Source organism: Hevea brasiliensis, chromosome 18 (genome assembly GCF_030052815.1).
Source record: "Hevea brasiliensis isolate MT/VB/25A 57/8 chromosome 18, ASM3005281v1, whole genome shotgun sequence".
NCBI lineage: Eukaryota > Viridiplantae > Streptophyta > Magnoliopsida > Malpighiales > Euphorbiaceae > Hevea > Hevea brasiliensis.
The window spans coordinates 5,825,950-5,846,735 of NC_079510.1; the positions used below are offsets into that span (position 1 = coordinate 5,825,950).

Sequence of the window (20,786 nt, forward strand, 5' to 3'; positions counted from 1 at the left end):
TAGATTAAGAATATTTTTAAATAATTTTAATGATTATAGTAATATATAAATCACCTCGGTGCATAATTTCTAGAGTGAGCGTGGAAATTAAAAATATTATATAATAACCTTATGCAGGATTAATACATTTTATAATAAATCAATTAAAAATTGACACGTAATTATAATAAATAATTATTATTTACAAGCAAAAATTTTGAACATATAGAAAAAAAAATGATATGAAAAAATTAATTATTATGAGATTTACTTATTTATATAATTTTAAATAACTTATTATCTCATATATATTATCCTGTATGAAATTATTACTATATGACACAAGTTTTCGTGGAAGGTGAGAGTTATTACATTGATGTGTGAACTGCCATGGACGATTGGCCCTTGGTGTCACGCGCGGGGCCCACAAGGTCTGGTTTGTAATCTCTGCCCTTTCAAAAATATATTTACCTACTTGCAGAAAAAATTAATAAAAAAAACAGTCTTCACGCGCATACAGGCACAATCACAGTGCCCATTCCGATCACCGGATAAATGGTTCCGGTGGCCGGGCGTTGACTCTAGAAGCCTTTAAAAAATTGGAAGTGGGAATTGTTTTGAGTTTTGATCCTTAGTTAATAATGGATTCTGAGAAAGAAAGAGAAATGGGGATGGAGATGGAGAAAGAAGAAACCCTAGACGATAGGAAGAAGGGTTTTGATTATGTCGTGTTACGATTGATTTTAGCGATTATTTTCGCAATCTTTGCTTTCTTTTCCTTATCCTTATTTATAGGATTCATAGCAGTTTTGGCCGCCCACTTCTCCATTGCCACTCCCATCTCTGTTCCCACTCAGTGCAGGATAGTCTCCAGCAGTAAGTCTCTTTTCTCTCTCTTCTGATTTATTCTTTGTTTAATCGCATTGTTAGGAAGGAAAAATTATTCAAATTTGTGACTTTTTGAATATCATGTTATTGATGCTTTTAATTTAATATGCTGTGCAAATTTCAAGCAATTGATGCGTTTTAGGGAGTTTAGGGTTTGGTAATTGAATTAGTTCTGATTAGCATGACACAAGATACGAAATTTGTGGCCCTTTTTGAAGCTATGAACTGTTACAGCAGTCAGCAGAGGGAAACGAGGAGGAGGAGAGAGAGAGGGAAGCATAGTAAAACTAGGCTCATAGACATCGCACTTTATATAGATACTCTTAATTTCATTAGCCAAAGCCTAAGAAGCTAATTAGGTTACATAGATGCTTTACAACTATTTTCCTTGTTGACAGGAATTACTACTTCTAATAGGAAACTACTTGATAATCGCAAAACTGAATCGAACAACCTTCAAAATGACAATTTCTTATGAGAATAAGAATTTTTCGTAGCGTGTAACCCTAACTTTCTAAATAGAAGAATTAACTAGAAAGTTACATTATATTCCTAAATAGAAAAATTTGCAAGAAAATTTTGAACTTTTTATAGTTAAGAATTATTTCTAAATGAGCCCTAAATCTATTTCCTTCATTCATCACAATAATTAGGAAACAGAAAGTTACTGTAACCATTGTTTCATTGATCTGCAGGTTAATGTATCTGTAGGAATTTTTAAATGATAGGTTTCAGTTGTCTTATTATTGTTATTTTATTTTGAAATTCCAAGCGTAAAGTTATCTGTTTCATTCTTTTTAGGTGTGGATCTCAAATCATCCAAGGTCTGCGAACTTGGATTTTTGAATTATAAAGCCAAATATGTCTTTTATCCTTTTGAAAGAAGTAAATTTCGGTGTCGTTATGATTATTATTGGGCTTCAGTGTTTGAGGTGATATGCTTTATTCTTAAGATCGTGTATTCATTTTCATATTTGTTCTTTCCTTGCACAAATACAGAAAATGCTAGTTCTTTCTGAATTTTTTGATCATTTGAATGAATAGCCCTCTGATATGTGGTCCTTATTTTTTGGATATGAATTTTGAAATGCTGATATTGGGATGATGAAAAATAAGGGTCATTGAAACTAAGGGAAATAATTTTGGTCAATTTGATCTCATATAAATCTATTGGGTGGGAATATAATAACTCGAATGTCTTTATCTTGAAAACTTTATTTTGGTTATACATGAAGTGTGGCTGGTTAGTTTATCAACTTCTTGATCATTGCTATTCTTGCTCATGTTAAAGACACAAATTTCATGGGGAATAGTTGAAGGATATCATCAATTCATCATCCTACCTTCAGCTTATGAATAATAGAAGTATTTGTATTCTAGAGAAATAGCAAAGATTTGCTGGATTCTTTTTCATAGCAATACTTTCTTAATTGGTTTGGACTTCCAACCATGGATTTAAATCGCAGTTGCCATCAGTATTGGAAACAAGCCTGTAACAATGGTAATGTAATGGTAATGGCCTATCGCTACGCAAAGTTTTTTGAAGAAACTATAAAATTTATGAAATGAATATATATATTTAAAGATATAATTAAAACAAATATACACAACTAAATAATAAGCATAAATACATCAAATAAATATGTTAAATCTATCATTCATAGACACCATTAGCATTAATCAATTTAAAACAAAAATAACTAGGTAGATGGTGAAGAATGGACTTTATTACCACTGAAAAGATATCGTTCAATTACTTATATATTTTACTAAAAATAATTTCAAAAATAAATAAAAATTAGAAAAAAAGGTAACCTATAAATCTGGCAAACTAGTGTTTTATACTATAAAATTCATCAACAGCCTAGCATAAACCATAATTTTATTCACTAAATGAGCAAAAACAGCAACAATAAAGACAAATCTCTCTCTCTCTCTCTCTCTCTCTCTCTCTCTCTCTTTCTCTCTCTCTTTATACATCTCAACTCAACTCAACTCAACTAAATTAAGCTTTTATCCAAAAAATTTATTGGGGTCGGTTATATGGATTATCTTTCTCCACTCTAAACGATTTTGGGTTAAATCCTCGGAAACGTGTAATACTTTTAGGTCATGTTGTACTGTTCTCCTCCAAGTCAGTTTAGGTCTACCCATTCTTTTTTTTCTATCCTCTAACCTAATATGCTCTACTTGTCTAACTTGAGCCTTTGTATGTCTACGTTTCACATGACCAAACCAACTCAATCTCCCTTCTCTCACATTCTCCTCAATTGGCACCACTCATACCTTTTCTCTAATGCTCTCATTACGGACTTTATCTAGTTTAGTATAGCCACTCATCCACTTTAACATTTTCATCTCCGCAACTCTTATCTTAGACACATACGACTCATTCATTGCCCAACACTCACTACCATATAATATGGTCGGTCGTATGGCTGTACGATAAAATTTTCCTTTCAACATGCGATCACATAAAACTCCTGTGGCACGTCTCCACTTCAACCATCCGACTTTAATCCTATGACTAATATCCTCCTCACATCCCCCATCTACTTGAAGGATAGAGCCAAGATATTTAAAGTGATTACTTTGGGTAATATCACTCCATCTAAACTAACTCCTTCTCCATCATTAGTTCGACCTTTACTGAACTTGCAATGCATGTATTCTGTCTTCGTTCTACTTAACTTAAAGTCTTTTGACTCTAGAGTATTTTTTTTAAGCTCTAGTTTTCTATTGACTCCTTCTCGCGTCTCATCTATTAGCACTATATCATCCGCAAACATCATACATCAAGGGATACTCTCTTGTATATGTTTCGTCAATTCATCTAGAACTAATGTAAAAAGGTAAGGGCTTACAGCTGAACCTTGGTGTAATCCAACTGAGATAGAAAAATCTCTTATATCCCCTCCCACTATGCTCACAATAATAGTTGCTCCTTCATACATATATTTTAACACTTGTATGTACATAATAGATACTCTCTTTTATTCTAACACTCTCCATAAGACATCTCTTGGAATACCATCATAAGCCTTATCCAAATCAATAAAAATCATATGTAGATCTTTCTTCACATCTCTATATTTCTCCATCAAGCTTTTAATGAGAAAGATCGTTTTCATAGTTGAACGATCGAGCATGAAGCCAAATTGATTGGGAGAGATAGAAGTGTCATGACGTAGTCGATGTTCCACAATTCTCTCCCACAACTTTATAGTATTGCTCATGAGTTTAATTCCTCTATAGTTTGAGTAACTCTGTATGTCTCCCTTATTTTTAAAAATAGATACTAAAATACTCATCCTCTATTCATCAGGCATTTTCTATGAGTTTAGAATATTATTAAACAATTTAGTTAACCATGCCTCTCTTATATCTCCCAAACACTTCCACATTTCAATTGGTATTCCATCGGGTCCATAGGCTTTACCCACTTTCATTCTCTTAAGTACTTCCTTTACTTCTGAAAATCTAATCCTTCTAATATAATTCACATTCTTTTCTATTGCTCTGTAGTCTATATTTACGCTATTACTACTTTGACTATTATTAAAGAGATCATCAAAATAATTTCTTCATCTTTCTTTAATGTTCTTATCTTTCACTAACACTTTTCCTCCTTTATCCTTAATGCACCTAACTTGATTGAGATCTTGACATTTTTTTTCTCTCATCCTTGCTAATCTATAAATATTTTTCTCTCCTTCTTTAGTTTCAAGTTTCTCATATAACTTTTCAAAGGCCTGTGCTCTTGCTTGACTAACTGTTTTTTTTGCCCCTTTCTTTGCTATCTTGTACTGTTTATACGCCTCATTATTATCACATTTAGGTAATTTCTTATACCATTCTTTCTTCCTCTTCACTGCCTTTTGTACTTCTTCATTCCATCACCATCTCTCTTTTGAGGGTGGTCCATATCCTCTAGACTCTCCAAGTACTTTTCTAGCTACTGCTCTAATTTTTGATGCCATCTGTATCCGCATACCATTTGCCTCTATATCCAGCTTTCATGATTCGGACTCGAGAAGCTTATTTTTGAATTTCACTTGCTTTACTCATTTGAACTCCCATCACTTTGTTTGAGTTGTAATATTTCTTCTAGCCTTACTTGAATTGTTCATAAACTTGACATCTAAGACCACTAATGGATGTTGACTTGTTAAAGCCTCTCCCGGAATGACCTTGCAATCCTTGCATAGAGCTCTATTTGTTTTTTTGGTTAAGAGGAAGTCAATCTGGCTTCTATGTTGCCCACTTTTGAAAGTCACTAAATGTTACTCACTTTTTATAAAGTAGATATTTGCTAGTATTAGGTCGTACGCTATAGCAAAATTCATGATGCTTTTCCCCTCCTAATTTCAGCTACTAAAACCAAAACCTCCATGAATATTCTCATAACCTTACCTATCACTTCCTAATTGTCCATTCAAATCTCCACTAATGAAATCATTCTCTTCATTCGGTATGCTTTGCATTAGATTATCTATATCTTCCCAAAATTTTTGTTTACTCTCACTATCTAGTGCTATTTGTGAAGCATAAGTACTAACTACATTTATTGTTTCTCCTTCTAGTACTAGTTTTACTAGTATAATTCTATCTCCTATTCTTTTCACAGCTATTTCGGTATCTTTTAATGTCCTGTCTATGATTATGCCCACTCCGTTCTTGTTCCTCTTCTTTCCGGTAAACCACAGATTGTATCCTGAATTACTCACTTCCTTGCTTTTCTCTCCTACCCATTTAGTCTCCTGAATGCAAGCAATATTCACCATTCTCCTTTTCAAGGTATCCACAAGCTCCATTAATTTTTCTGTAACCTAAACTTACTTGGAGAAGACTAGTACAATATGACCTAGAAGTATTACACATTTCCGAGAATTTAATCCAAAATCGTTTAGAGTGGAAAAAGAGAATCCATATAACCGACTCCAATAAATTTTTGGGATAAAGTCTTAGTTGAGTTGATCCAACATTCCAAGTACCAGCCCTGATTCTCTTTCTATCCTGTTCCTTTCTAATTGATCTTCTTCTATGATACCTTCTATTGTTCTCTATGCCTATATTGTGTTCTATTTCACTATCTGTCTTATGGACTAACTTCTTTACCTACACTCGTCCATGATGTGGGAACCCTTACTCATATAACACCACACTCGGGTGCCGGCATGGCGTGTCGTTTTCGGTGAACGCCCTACACCCTTGCATATTTCTTAGTACACCTGGGCTCCGATGTAGCGCGTCGTAAGTAGAGGACGCCCCAACGTTTATATCATAAGAATTCATATCATGAAGTATGATAAAATTTTATGCTAGTTGTCACTTACCGCAACCCTCCTCCTTTATCTGGGCTTGGGACCGGCTAAGCAGAAACTACTTAGGTGGAGTTTCGCTCTCTCTTTATATATATATATATATATATATATATATTGTTAACCAACAGGTGTTTTTTTGCTTTAAGTTTTTATGAGTATTTTATGACTATTGATAGTACTATCTATTCTGATAAATTAAGTTCAGTTGCATGATGGATTAATTTTTAAAAGATGAAGTTCACAATACAATTGGTGCACTAATTCAAGTTGAAGCTGCCTCTCTCTATCTTAAAGGGAATTGATTGAGTAGAGCTATAGAGACTTAGGTTAAGACTTTTTTGTGATCATATATTTGCGTAATCATGGTGAAGATGACCTTTGAATTTTCTAGATTAGCTTGAGGTTAGAATTAGCGTGTGGTTCATCTTGTGTGTTTGTGATGAAGTATGCTTATTGATGATTGCTTTTTTGTTTGCACACATTTGTGCAAGTGAATTGTGAACTTGTATCCATAGTTATATTCTTTGTGCTTTTAATTTTTTATTTTAATAAAACTATGGACTTTTTGCATTCAATTAGTTGTATTACAAATTGAAAATATTATATAATTATTTGATACACAAGTTTCTTATGTGCCTTGCACCTTAGAGGTTTGCAGCTTTGCATTATACCTAGCTAGCCTCAATCGCTTAAGTCTTCGGTGCCCATAAATGTCGAAGGTGTGCCTCAGGCCCAAGGCACACCAAGCCCAAAGGTTAGTGCCTCTGAACCTCAGAGGCGGGCAATGTTACTAAGGTGTGTGCCTACCAGCAGAGGCATAGGGGGCACAAGGCCTGAAAAAGGCAAGCCTCATAAACATCCACTTCCTGTGAGCCTCCTCATACTTAAAGAGTGGCACCAGTATACTTGCAATCCCAATCTATCAGAATCCAATATCAATGAGCTGGAAAGTCACCGGAATTTTCATCTTCATCACCGGGATCTTGTCGAAATGCCACTTCTGAGGTTGTCTGTTGCTGATATTTCCATTTTCAGGGTTCACACATCATTTTTTCTCTCTCCTCTACCCTTAGCTGTTGTTGCCTTCTGCTATATTTTTCTTTTTTACTGCCTTCTTTTTTTTTTTAATAATTTATTTATTTAATTATTTTACTTAACACTATATTTGGAAGAAGTTTTTGGGGGTAAAGTATGGATTTTTAAACTAATAGGAACATGGGTATCTTGTTTGGGAGCTTTTTTTTTTTATCTTTTTATAAAGGTTAATATTTTTGGAGGTTTCAAAGCCTCCAAACTCCTACTTTTGAACCTCCCAAATTGGTGGGTTGGGTAGATTTTGACACCTTACTTACAATTACTTTACATTATCTTACTTTAAAAAACATTCATACAATGCATCCAAACATACTGTAAGATGTGTGTTATGGAAATTGTTAATTATTATATATGTATTTTTTTTCAAGTTGTTTAGAAAGAAATTACTTCTGAATTTTTTTTCCAAAGACTAAAGGTGAGTATTATTTTCTTAAATATGTTATGAAATTAAGTAATATATATATATATTTTTATAAATTTTTTTTTGCACCTATGCTTCAGGACCCCTTGGTGCCTTGTTGCACCTTTAATAACTATGGTGCCTTAACAAAGCATTGAACTTGTCCTAACCATATCACCATAATATTTTATTCCTTCCATTTTTAGTAGCAAATGGGAAAAAGTTATCCAACTAGCCATTGCGTGGTGCACTTGAGCATACCATTACCTCATTAAGAACATAAAAGTAGCTTAAGCAGTTGCTCAAAAGTTTAAACTGCATGTTGTTGGCAATTAGTTATGTAGAAAGAGATGATTCTCTTAGATTTCAATTAATCTATACATAGGTATATATATACAATTGATTCCTATAATTGTGTTCTACTAATTAGGAAGAAATCCTAAATAATAAATCCTAAATAGGACTAAAGAATACAGAATATACAGAGAAATAATATAGTGATTGACTTTCCATAACACTCCCCCTCAAGTTAGAGCATAGATGTTAATCATGCCCAACTTGTTACAAATGTAGTCAATCCTAGCTCCATTCAGAGCTTTTGTGAAAATATCTCCTAATTGCTCTCCAGTTTTGATGTGTCTTGTTGAGATGATCTGTTGTTGAATCTTTTCACGAATAAAGTGACAATCAATCTCAATATGTTTGGTCCGCTCATGAAACACCGGATTAGAAACAATATGGAGAGCAGCTTGATTATCACACCACAATTTCGCAGGCAGGGAGGTCTTAAAACCTGTCTCATCTAGTAATTGAAGTATCCACATTACCTCACATACTGATTGTGCCATGGCTCTGTATTCGGATTCAGCACTAGATCGAGAAACTACACTCTGCTTCTTGCTTCTCCAAGACACCAAATTTCCTCCAACAAAAACGCAATATCCAGTAGTTGACCTCCTATCAACCTTAGATCCAGCCCAGTCGGCATCTGAAAAACATTCAACATTCAAATGACCATGATTACCATATAGCAAACCTCTCCCTGGAGCGCCCTTCAGATAACACAAGATTTGTTCCAAGGCTTCCCAATGAGCAACAGTTGGGGAAGACATAAACTGACTTACCACACTAACGGCATAAGCAATGTCAAGACGGGTGACTGTAAGGTAGTTCAATTTTCCTACCAATCTCCTGTATCTCTCTGGATCTTCAAACAACTCACTATCCCCTGCTAACAGTTGTAAAGTTGGAGTCATTGGTGCGCTACAAGGCTTAGCACCTAATTTTCCTGTCTCTGTCAATAGATCGAGGACATTTTTTCTTTGAGACAAGAAAATACCCTTCTTACTTCTCATAACTTCGATACCCAAGAAATACTTTAACAATCCCATGTCTTTGGTCTGAAACTGGGTTTGGAGGAAGGTTTTAAGAGATGAAATACTTGCAGAGTCACTCCCAGTGATGACAATGTCATCCACATAGACTATCAGGAGAATTAGACCAGCCTCAGATTGCCTATAAAATATTGAGTGATTACACTTACTCTTTTGCATACCAAATTCCTGTATTGCTTCACTGAATCTCCCAAACCATGTCCTAGGACTTTGTTTCAAGCCATAAAGAGACTTCCGAAGCCTACAAACTTTACCCAACTCCCCCTGAGCAACAAACCCAGGTGGTTGCTCCATATACACCTCCTCCTGAAGATCACCATGAAGGAAAGCATTCTTGATATCCAATTGATGCAGGGGCTAATCATATGTAGCTGCTAAAGAGATAAACAAGCGAATAGAAGTAAGTTTAGCTACAGGAGAAAAAGTGTCAGAGTAATCAACCCCATATGTCTGAGCATATACTTTTGCTACAAGACGTGCTTTTAACCTAGCCACAGAACCATCAGGATTTACCTTTACTGTACTTATCCATTTGCAACCAATAGCTTTCTTACCAGTGGGCAAAGGCAACAGTTCTCATGTACCATTAGCATCTAAAGCCTCCATTTCCTCTTTCATAGCATCACACCAGCCAGGATGAGACAGTGCCTCACCAACAGTATTAGGGATAGGACCAGAGTCTAAAGAAGTAACAAAACACCGAGAAAAAGAAGACAATTGATTATAAGAAACAAAAGAAGAGATAGGGTAAATACATGAACGTTTACCTTTACAAAGAGCAATGGGTAAGTCTAAATCAGAATCATGATCAGTATGAGGTACAGGATCTCCCAACGAAGTAGCTGGTGGAGGATTTGAGTCAGGAATCTCCAATCTCCTGGAATAAACATGAACAACGGGAGGTCGAGTAGGTCTAGAGACAGAAGGAACAGGCTGTGGGAGAGGACTAGACATTGGTTGGACAGTATATATTAAGAGATCATCCTCCTCCCCCTGACTCTCATACACAGATGATTGAGGAAAAAATGGAGTAGACTCAAAAAATGTGACATCTGCAGAAACAAGATAACGATTAAGAGCAGGAGAGAAACAACGGTACCCTTTTTGGGGCCGGGAGTACCCAAGGAAGACACATTTGAGAGGTTTTGGATCCAATTTAGTAACCTGTGGACGAATATCACGCACAACACAGGTACAACAAAAAATACGGGGTTCAATAGGGCACAAAGATTTTGTAGGAAACAAAATAGTATGAGGAATATCTCCATTAAGGACAGAAGACGGCATACGATTGATCAAAAAATATGCCGTAGAAACTGCATCCGCCCAAAAGTGTTTAGGAACTTTTATCTGAAAAAGAAGAGCACGAGTTACCTCAAGAAGATGCCGATTTTTTCTTTCGGCCATGCCATTTTGGGATGGGTATCCACACAGGAAGACTGATGAAGAATGCCATTTTGTGTCATATAAGACTGAAATTGTGCTGAAAAGTATTCTTTGGCATTATCACTTTTTAATATGCGCACAAAAATGTTAAATTGAGTTTTGATTTCATTACAAAAGGCATAAAAGATAGAAAACAATTCAGAACGATTCTTCATTAAATATAACTAGGTAACACGAGAGTAATTATCAACAAAAGTAACAAAATAACGAAATTCAATTTTAGAAGTAACAGAACAAGGATCCCAAACATCAGAATGAACTAACTCAAAAGGGGATGAAGCCCGTTTATTGACTCTAGACGCAAAAGTCAGACGATGATGTTTTGCAAACTGACACGACTCACATTCTAGTACTGATAAAGACTGAAATTGAGGACACAGCTTCTTCATGATAGACAAAGAAGGATGACCCAATCAACAATGAGCTTCAAGAGGTGTTAAGGTATTGGAGCAAATAAGCGATCGCGGTACATGATTTTCTAGAATATAGAAACCACCTGACTCACGTCCTCTACCAATAATCTGCTTCGTCGTAAGATCCTGAAACAAACACTGGTCAAGAAAAAAGGAAACAGAACAATTTAAGGTACGAGTAAGTTTACTAACAGAAAGTAGATTAAAAGAGAATTTTGGTAGACACAAAACAAAAGACAAAGAAATTGACGAAGTCGGGTTCGCAGTTCCAGAACCCATGACACAAGAAGTAGAACCATCTAAAGTAATGAGAGGAAGTGAGATTAGAAGCGGATAGAAGACTAGAATTACTGTCATGTGATGCGTCGCACTGGAATCAATAACCCATTTGGATGAGGAAGACACAAGGCATGTAGTGGATTTACGACTCGATGATCGCGATGTGGGTAGGCTTTAGAGATGCACGACTTTGGAAAAATTGTGCAAAATTCTTTGCAGATACCAAAATAGTTTTCTCGAGAGGAAGATCAGAATTCTCTCATATTTCCATCTGTGATCTGATTTTTCCTCTGAAGTTGCGGACAATTATATTTTGTATGGCGGGCTCATGGCAATAATAACAAATGACTCCTCTTAAGTCTGATTAGAACTAGCCTCTCCATTCTGATTACTTACATTTGCTGTAATTATTCCTCTACTTCCTCTTCATTACCTGTTGTCCATTTGGATTACGCTAATAAGAGCACTCTGTGAAGATTGAGTACTCTAAGGACTCGTGTGAACATTTCATGCAAAGAGGAATTTGTATGGAGAGAATCTGAGATTTAGCAGTCTCATACTCTGAAGGAAAGCCTGCAAGAAAACTCATAACAGCTAGTTGCTCCCGCTGAACTTTCACATCAGAACTAAAAAGCAACAATACATTAAGTTCCTCATATACCCGTTTAAAATCCATAAAATAAGCTGTGAGAGACTTATCCTCTTTCTCAGCACGGTAGAATGCCTTACAAACATCATAAATACGGGACATATTCCCTTTACCAGAATACAGAAAATCTAAGTAATCCATCAATTCCTTAACAAATTCACAGTGATTAATTAAACTAATTACCTCACTATGAATCGAGTTCCAAAGCTGCAAAAACAACCAAGCATCATCTCTTAGCCAAATTTGTCGTGTATCATCAGTGGGTGAATCTTTAGTAAGGTGATCATCCTTATCAATGTTACGCAAATAGACCCTAACAGTCTTATTCCACTCCAGGTAATTCGAACCATTAAGTTTGTGTTCCGTGATCTTAGTCATCACCGGAATCACATCAGAAATAACATTCTTATTGTCTGCCATTTGTTGAGACAAAGAAAACTAACCAAAACGTTAATCCAAAGTGCTTATAGCAGCAAAATAATCCAAAATCACAAATCAAGCAAATACCGAAATAGGATCTGAGAGCCAAACCTCAGAAGTCCTTTAATGGTGTAATTGGATCGAACAAAGACACGGTGGTGGAATGAGAGGGTTGAGGCAACGCCGGCGATGTTGATCGGGGTCGAAACGGCTTGTCGGCGGCCAAGGTCTCTCCTGAGCTGGGTAGTGAGAACAAATAGTCACCCTAGATTGATGACCTGCTCTGATACCATGTAGAAAGAGATGATTCTCCTAGATTTCAATTAATCTGTACATGGGTATATATATACAATTGATTCCTATAATTGTGTTCTACTAATTAGGAAGAAATCCTAAATAAGAAATCCTAAATAGGAATACAGAATACAGAATATACAGAGAAATAATATAGTGATTGACTTTCCATAACAAGATACATGGGTTCCTATGTTCAAGGCTCCAATTATACATTGATATTTTGACCATGTGGTTATTTAGGTTCTTTGAGGCTAGGGATGACAATATTAAAACGCTTGAACATTATTCTAGATTAGATGGTTTGTGCTTTATCATTTCCTTATGTAAGTTTGGTAGATTTTCTACATGCAAAAAATGTTTCCTCTCCGTCTTTCATTTTGGTTAAGTTGCTATTTAGTTTGATTGATATTGTTGATGCTTGATGATAAATTATTGACAATTAGTTCTCACATGTCCTCTCTCTCTCTCTCTCTCTCTCTCTCTCCACAAACATACATACGCATGTCATACTATCATTTTGGTCATTTTAGATCTTTGCTAGATTAGAGGCCCTGTTTAACATTTTTGTTGAATCTGAAACCTTGGTAAGTCTTTGAGAATTCTTGGAGTTGTCCACTTCTATCTATTAAAAATGTGGAAGGCTAATATTTGTTCTTTCACTCTATCATTATTGTTTGCTTTGAGCCTTTTCATTTGCATGGTCAAGAAACATTGGAGTGTCAATAGGTATCTATCTTTTCCTCTTTTTGAATCATAAGAGAAAAGAATAAATTGATATAAAAGTATCGTATGGAGAATAATGTCCATATGTTAGTTTGTGTTTGTATGGATTGGAGGAAAAATGCTGGTATAGCTCACCAAACTAGTTTGGGATCAAGGCTTAATTAAAAGGAGTTTTTGTTTGTTTTTATTTGATTTTGTTACTTCACATTTATTTAGTGATATAGAATGTTAGCTTTTCATATTAGTTGTACAATGTATATTGGCCAGTAGAATGGTATAATTATTGAGGATGTAAATATAAAAGAAAAAGGATATGTAGTTTAATTGGAAAACATTCTCAAGGTGTAAGCATCTATTAAAGGAAAGTTGAAGAAGGGAGATTGAATTGGTTTGTACACATCTATTGTAGACTAGTAAATCCACCCAGGCATGGAAAGTTTAGCACATTGAAGTCATAAGAGATAAGAAAGGAAAGGGCAGACCAAAGGCGATGTAGATAGAAGTAGTGAGAAAGTACTTATTAAACCTATAACTTTGTAAACATGTAGCCCTAAACTAGGAAAAAAGGGTCCATTTAGTTAATTCCAACTGGTTTGGGATTAAAGCTTAGTTAAGTTGACTATACCTTGAAAGCATGTGAATGTGATTGGATACTTCCATTGATATCATGTACCCTTTGTAGCTGATCATTTTCCCAGCCTGAGTTCATGCCCTCAAGGTAGCCTATGAAGTGCAGAAATGTGACTCAAGCAAGGTTTTTGCATTTCCAAAATGTTTAGGGAAATGGATTTGAAATTTTTTGGCCCATTTCTATAATTTGGGGAAAATAGAAATCAATTTCTGTTTGGAAAACACATTTCTTTTATTAAAAAAAAAAAAACGAAAGTTAAAAACAAAAGCACATCAGTCTCTCGCTTCTCTTTCTCCATTCATGCTTTTCCTTCTCCTTTCTTTTATGACGAGCTTTTCTTGCTATTGATCTTACAATTTCCTTGAATGAAAGGGATCTCTATAGTGAAAACTAGAGACATAAGAGAAAAGAAAATAAGGGATTAGAGATTATTGAGAGGAGGGAGACTTGGGCGGAATTAGAGAGAAGAAAGAACTGGCTATGGGGTCCAATGATACCTTTAGAGTGAATTATATGGGAGGGAAACTGGGGAAGCATGTGAGAGATACACTTGGCTAAGATGCATATTTGAAGATTGGTACCCAAAATCATAAACCTAGAAACACATTTTCTTCCTTAGTAATGTTACTTGTGTCCCCTATAAAAACATTACTTGTGTGTGTGTATAAGCGTTTCTCCTACGTTTCTGTTTCCTATATTTTTGGAAAATATTGTTTCCCTGTGTTTGTTTCCACGTTTTTGTTCCTGTAATACATAGGGGCTTGGTTTGAATAAAATCCAGCTACTAAAGCATTATATGAAATTGATGCCTTAGACTAGTATTTTAAAATAGCACTTGGTCATGTTCGTTGTTCCTTTAGCATAAGACTGACCACAATATGTAAGTATTTTCAAAATAATACTACTTCTAGGCATTATTAGCTTGTGCTTTTAAAGTGCTTTGATTTATATGGCACTTTGTATTATTTTGTTTGTTTAATGTAATAATATTCTAATCACAGTGCAGTTGCATAAGTGTGCTAAATGTGTTAATCATACAACTTTATCAGTTATGCAATGGGGCCAACAATATATTATGTTAATATATATTTGATTTTTGACGACAGGTGGAATACAAAGACCCTTCTTTGGGTCACACACAACTTGCATTTGCTGAGGCTCCAAATGAAGCGCTTCCTCTAAATTGCAGGCCTAGTTTTGGCACTGCATGGTTGACCAAAGATAGATTTAAGGTAGGGGTTGCAAAGCTTCTAGTCTTACTTGGGTTAAGAAACAGGATTTGATTTTCATGGTTAATTTTTTTCCGACTTTATACATAAAGCTAAGTTGGCATGCATTTTAGTAGGCTGGTAAACACATGTATAAGGCCAATCCTATTTGGTAGAAATTTACTTTAGTTGGTGACCATTATCTTACTGTTTTATACCTTTGTCTCCTTTTCAGGTTAATAAAACTTATGAGTGCTGGTATACAATTGGCATTTCCAAAGTAAGCATATATCGTGATGGCTTCTTCCCTTGTCAAGCCAAAGATCCATCTGCTTTTGAAATGATTAGACGCTATATAATCCTGTACGCAGAGCACTTTTTCTCTTCTAGAACATTATTCCTTTTATATGTTGTGTTTTATGTATATTCATGGCTTCAACTGATCTATTTAGTGCCATCATGTTTTTTATTGGTTTCAATTTAGTGCCAGCTTCTTATTTTTGTTGATGCTTACCAAACTATTGAAAAAATAAGTGAAAAATGATATATGTTGTTAATGCCTTCACTTGTGCCACATCCTGTGGGTACATCAGGGAAAACTTCCTACAAAATCATTTTGAGAAACAATGATTTGTTATCTTTCATGCCTGATGTCTATGGGTCTTGGTCAATGATCACTAGAATGGTTTGTTAATCCATCTGATTGTATTAGAAATGGTCTTAGTACTTGAACCTTTCCATAGATAATTGCTTCAGTTGGTTTATTTTCTAACAGAAATATTTTAGGCGAAAGTACAATTTAGTACTATGTGGTTTCACGCTTGTTGCGAGTAGGGGTTGTGGTTCACCTTGGTACTATGTGAATAACACCATTAGATAATTCTGTGCCAAATCTTGTTAAAATGTTAATTTAGCCTATGTGGCAAGGGGATTTGGTATTTTTTATTTGTTTTATTCCAAAAATAAAAAATGGATACCACTTGTCTAGATTAATTTTTTAAAATTTTAATTAAAAAAAATCAAATTTAACCCTAAATCACAGGATACCCACCTCCTCTTTTTCTTCAGTTTTTTTCCCTTGTAGAGAGAAAGTATGTAAAGGAATAATCACAGTTTAGGCTCTGATGAACTTTATTTGGCTGGAAAATCAGGAAATCAAAACTCAACTTCGTTATTGTGCTTGATATATGGATGTGACCATGTGGGTGAATTCAAAAAGAGTATTGCAGCAACAGAGTGAAAAGAAAGTATTGCTTCGAACAAAATCAAATTGAGGTTCAATGATGAGTGATGGTAGGAATTGGAATCTTAGAATTAACGTAATCCTACAACTGGGATTGTTCTTGTTCTTATCCTATTGCTAAAGGTGGATTTGTGTTGATCTCATGCAGTGAATCTCCTGGTTTTTGTTTGGCTTTTGATTTGTTTTGCTTTTACCTAAAGGAAAAAGGTGTTTGTGTTGTTGTGCAACCTGAATTTACTAGTAATTTTCTTCAAGAGAAATAATTAATTTTCGCCTCAATTTTCCTTTATCACCATGATATGCACTTGCATTTGAGAAAATTCAGTAATCAGGACGCAGAGAATCTGTGTGTTTGAGAGAATTTTGGGGGTTTAGGGATTGAGATTTTGGGTAATATGGGCTTTTTTTGGGGGGTTAAATTTTATTTTTTAATTAAAAGTAGTCTTGATATGCAGTGCCTAATTCTGATATTTGAAATAAAAAATAATTGAAAACACCATTTTAGCCTGCTACATAGGCTAAATTAATGCTGTTATGGGATTTGACATATAATTGTCTGATGTGTTATTCACATGGCATCAAAGTGTGCCAAAGTGAATAATGGAAAATGCGATATCATTGAATTGTCTAATGGTGTTATTCATTGGCTAAAAACATATTTCCCATTGTTTCTTTTCATTCTTTGGTGATTGGCTTGATACATAATTGTCTCTGCATTAAGTGGGAAAAGTCTTTTGTATCCCTCACCTACCATTTAAAATTATTGCATCCTTTAGTTTTTATTTGGTCAAATGACCAAAAAAATCCAAAACTTTATATGCATTTTCAATTTTAGCCAAAACTTCTAATTTTTTCAATTTGATTTTTAGATTTTGACATTAGTTTCAATTTTAGCAATTTGTTTATTTATACCCAAAATTTCTAAATGTAACTATACCTTATAAAAATATTTTTTAATGAGAAATATGGAGCTCATTAATGAAATTTAATTTTTTTTATCTACAACATGCTATGTTAGTGATTTCATGCATTTTCACCTATCAAATAACTTGATTGCTAAAAATAAATGTCAATAGGTTGAGGATTAAGTTGTTAAAATTAAAAGTTTTGGCTAAATTTGAAAATACATGAAAAGGTTTGGAGTCTTTAATCATTAGGCTGTTTTTATTTTTATAACCAATATGCATGATTTTCCTAGCTTATCAATAGATAACGGAATAATTCTTAAATTTGCATATCTTTATTTCAACTTAAACATGATAATTTATTCTTTTATTTGTTGTAATTGATAGGCATGATTTGTCTAGCTCATTGATGAATAATGGGATAAGTACATAACTTTATATCTCTGTTGTTCATAATGTTGCAAATGTGCATCCTTTGAAAAGTTTCCATGATATACTAATTTTTTGGGGGTGAATTTCACCCGTGGTACATCAACTTTGACGTTGCTAATATTAAGGTACATAAATTTTAATTAGAAAAAAGATCAAATAAGCCTTTGTACTTTCAGTTGAGGGCCAAATATCCAAAATTAAGTTTTGGGTCAAATAAGCTCATAAACTTTCTAATTAATGTCAAATAGACCTATTTTTTGACAAAAATATTAACATATTATTTTTATAATTTTTTATAATAAAAAATTAAAAATAATAATTTAAATATCAAATAATTTTTATTCATCATGTTCTTCAGTTTCTTTTTTTTTTTAATTTTGTTTTAATTAAAAATAATAAATATTTTTAATATTTAAAAATTAGGAAGAAATAATATTTTATTATTAAAAAAACTTTTAGGTGAGGACTTATATGGTCTTAATTAGAAAGTACAGGGGGTTTATTTAGCTCAAAAATTAATTTTGGGCTTATTTGACGCTCGAATGAAAGTACAACTACTTTTTTTTTCCCCAAATTTTAATTTGCAACTTAAACCTCCCAAACAATAGCTAAAGTAATGATAAGCCCCAAATTACCTACAATAGCCGGTTTAAAAGTTTCTTGCTGACGTGGCATGTCTAACTTGAGTATTTACAATCTCTTTTGTCTCCCTTTTCCTCCACTGTGTATTCCTCCCTCTCTCATCTTGTTTTCTATCTCTCTCTTGAATGGTTACTCCAAATCTCTCTCAATTTCTATCTCTAAAAAAGACCCTCCACAGTCGATCAATGTGGGCTTTGAAGTAACAGATCATGGGGAACAAGCAAGGGAAAGGTGTGAACTCTGCAAAGGAGAGGTTGAATCAGGCTCTGATTTAGTGCCTCCTTTGCTTTGGATTAGATAGTGGTCAACTTTGCTGGGAGTTTCAGATAAACCAGATCTATACAAATTTTAAAGTATCATTATTACATTATCAGATAAAAATTCGTTGAAGGTAAAAATACCATGTATTAGAAACACAATGCAAGAAATCCAAAGACTAATCTTCAAATTAACAATGAATTTATGCCAGAGATGGGAACTTTGCCTTTGCATCAATAATTTTCTTAGTTCATAAAAAAATCAAATTCACCTAAATATCATATATGTACAATTCTAAAAATCAAATTTATATTTCCTGATAAAACTATGCATAAATAGATTCAATTATGAAACATAAATATCACAAGAAATTAAGAAATTCATGTATGGATGATGAAAGGCAAAAATGGAGTAAAACCCAAATAAAACAGCATAATTGAGAAATGTGTGTATACAGTGAAGAACTGAAGTGACATTGAAAAGAGAGAGGGGAGGGAGAGAAAGAGAGACCCTTTGAATTCAATAGAGGAGTTTAGAGGGGGAAAAACCATTAATGAAGATAGATCCACACTGATTAGAAAATTAGGAAGAAAATTCCACTACTATAATAAAATTTCAAAATTTACAAGACCCATAAAAACAGCAAATACTTTGTCTTGGAAGACATGTTGGTTATTGATGATGATGATGATGATGATGATATAGAAGTGAAATGGAAAATGGAAAGGAGTGGAAAATTGTGAGTTTAAGCAAATGAGGATTTTATGAAGAGAATTTTCATGAGAAAGAAACGATGTGCATCAGAGGAAAAAAAAAATTAGAGAGGGAGGAATACGCATGGTGGAAAGAGGAAAAAAAGAAAATAGTCAACTGGACTTGCCACATCAGCAATAAACCTTTAAACTGGTAGTTGTAGGTAATTTGGGGTTTATTGTTACTTCAACTGTTGTTTAGGGGATTTTAAGTTACAAATTAAAGTTCAACACTGTGTTTTGATGGGTTCAGTTTCTATCATGTTCAAATTGATGGTCAAGTCAGGCCAAGGTAGCATGTTATTTGTTGAGTTGAATACAATTGTTGCTTTATCTAAATGATTGCTTGAAAGTTAAACGCGACTTTGATTAAATTAAAGAAATTTGCTGTGTTCTTCAAAATGGAAAAGTTGCAAAATCATATAAAAGATGCATATCTGTCTGCACTTTTTTTTTTTTTTGTGGCTTTTTTATAGTTTAATCATTGCTTATATGTTCAGGTTCATGAAGATATTACGCTCCTGGTTTGTCCAAAAAAGGGGGAAATCAAGTTATTGGAGATGGGAAACAATAGCTGGCATTGTTACTGGTTTTTCAACTTCTTTGATCTCCTTAAGCTTCTTAAAATTCCTACAACAAATGAAATCATGGTTGCCCCAAACCTATGTAGCACGGATGGTTGCGCCAAACACAAAACTGGTCTTCTTCAAGCGTGCTTGTTTTCTTGTGGCATACTTCTCTGTTGTGGGTTGGCTGGTAATCCAGTATGGTAAAAGGCTTGGACTCTCTGAAATTTACGGAATATACAATCACTAGGTTGGTACTTGGCACTCCTTTTTGCAAGTGTTAATTGTCACTCAGTTCCAATTTGCTCATGGACTCATCAAATTTAAAACTTGCAGTATATGGTCACAATGCAAAGATGTAGAATTCAGTGGTTGCTTGATGTATTATATATACGTCGCGGATTGGTAAGATTTCTCCGTTACTACTAGAAATTCACAGGTTCAAACTTGGTTAAAATTGTGTACATCTGATTCTGTTCAAAGCTTGCAGTACCCATTTACATACGTGGAGCAAATAATGTATGTGGTTGAGAAAGTAGTCTTCAGTGTAGTTCAGAAAGTAGTCTTCATGTATAGGACATCTTGTGATATGATAACAACTCTTATGTACAAGGTACTTTCATTATTATTTTGAAGGTTCAGGAATTGATTAAAATAAAAAGAAGAAAGTAACTATTCTCTATCCATCTCTCTGCTTTTCTCTTTATTAGTTTTAGAAAAGATGGTAATTGCATGTTTCATTGTAATTTGAGTATGTATCAAGTCTAATTAATGAGTATGTAACTTGACAATGTATTTGAAATAATTTGAGTTCTATAAATATGACAGGTACAATGGTGTAA

The 20,786-nt window shown here is 34.1% G+C and overlaps 1 protein-coding gene across 1 annotated transcript; it reads left to right on the forward strand.

Annotated features, from left to right (window-relative positions):
- Positions 1-452: 452 nt before the first annotated feature.
- Positions 453-20,628, forward strand: LOC110670282 (uncharacterized). Its single transcript, XM_021832261.2, has 6 exons — positions 453-855; positions 1,669-1,799; positions 15,045-15,170; positions 15,382-15,509; positions 19,879-20,194; positions 20,281-20,628. Exons 1-5 carry the CDS (start codon positions 621-623, stop codon positions 20,192-20,194), a joined length of 936 nt encoding a protein of 311 aa, XP_021687953.2. The 5' UTR covers positions 453-620; the 3' UTR covers positions 20,281-20,628.
- The last annotated feature ends 158 nt before the right edge of the window (positions 20,629-20,786 follow it).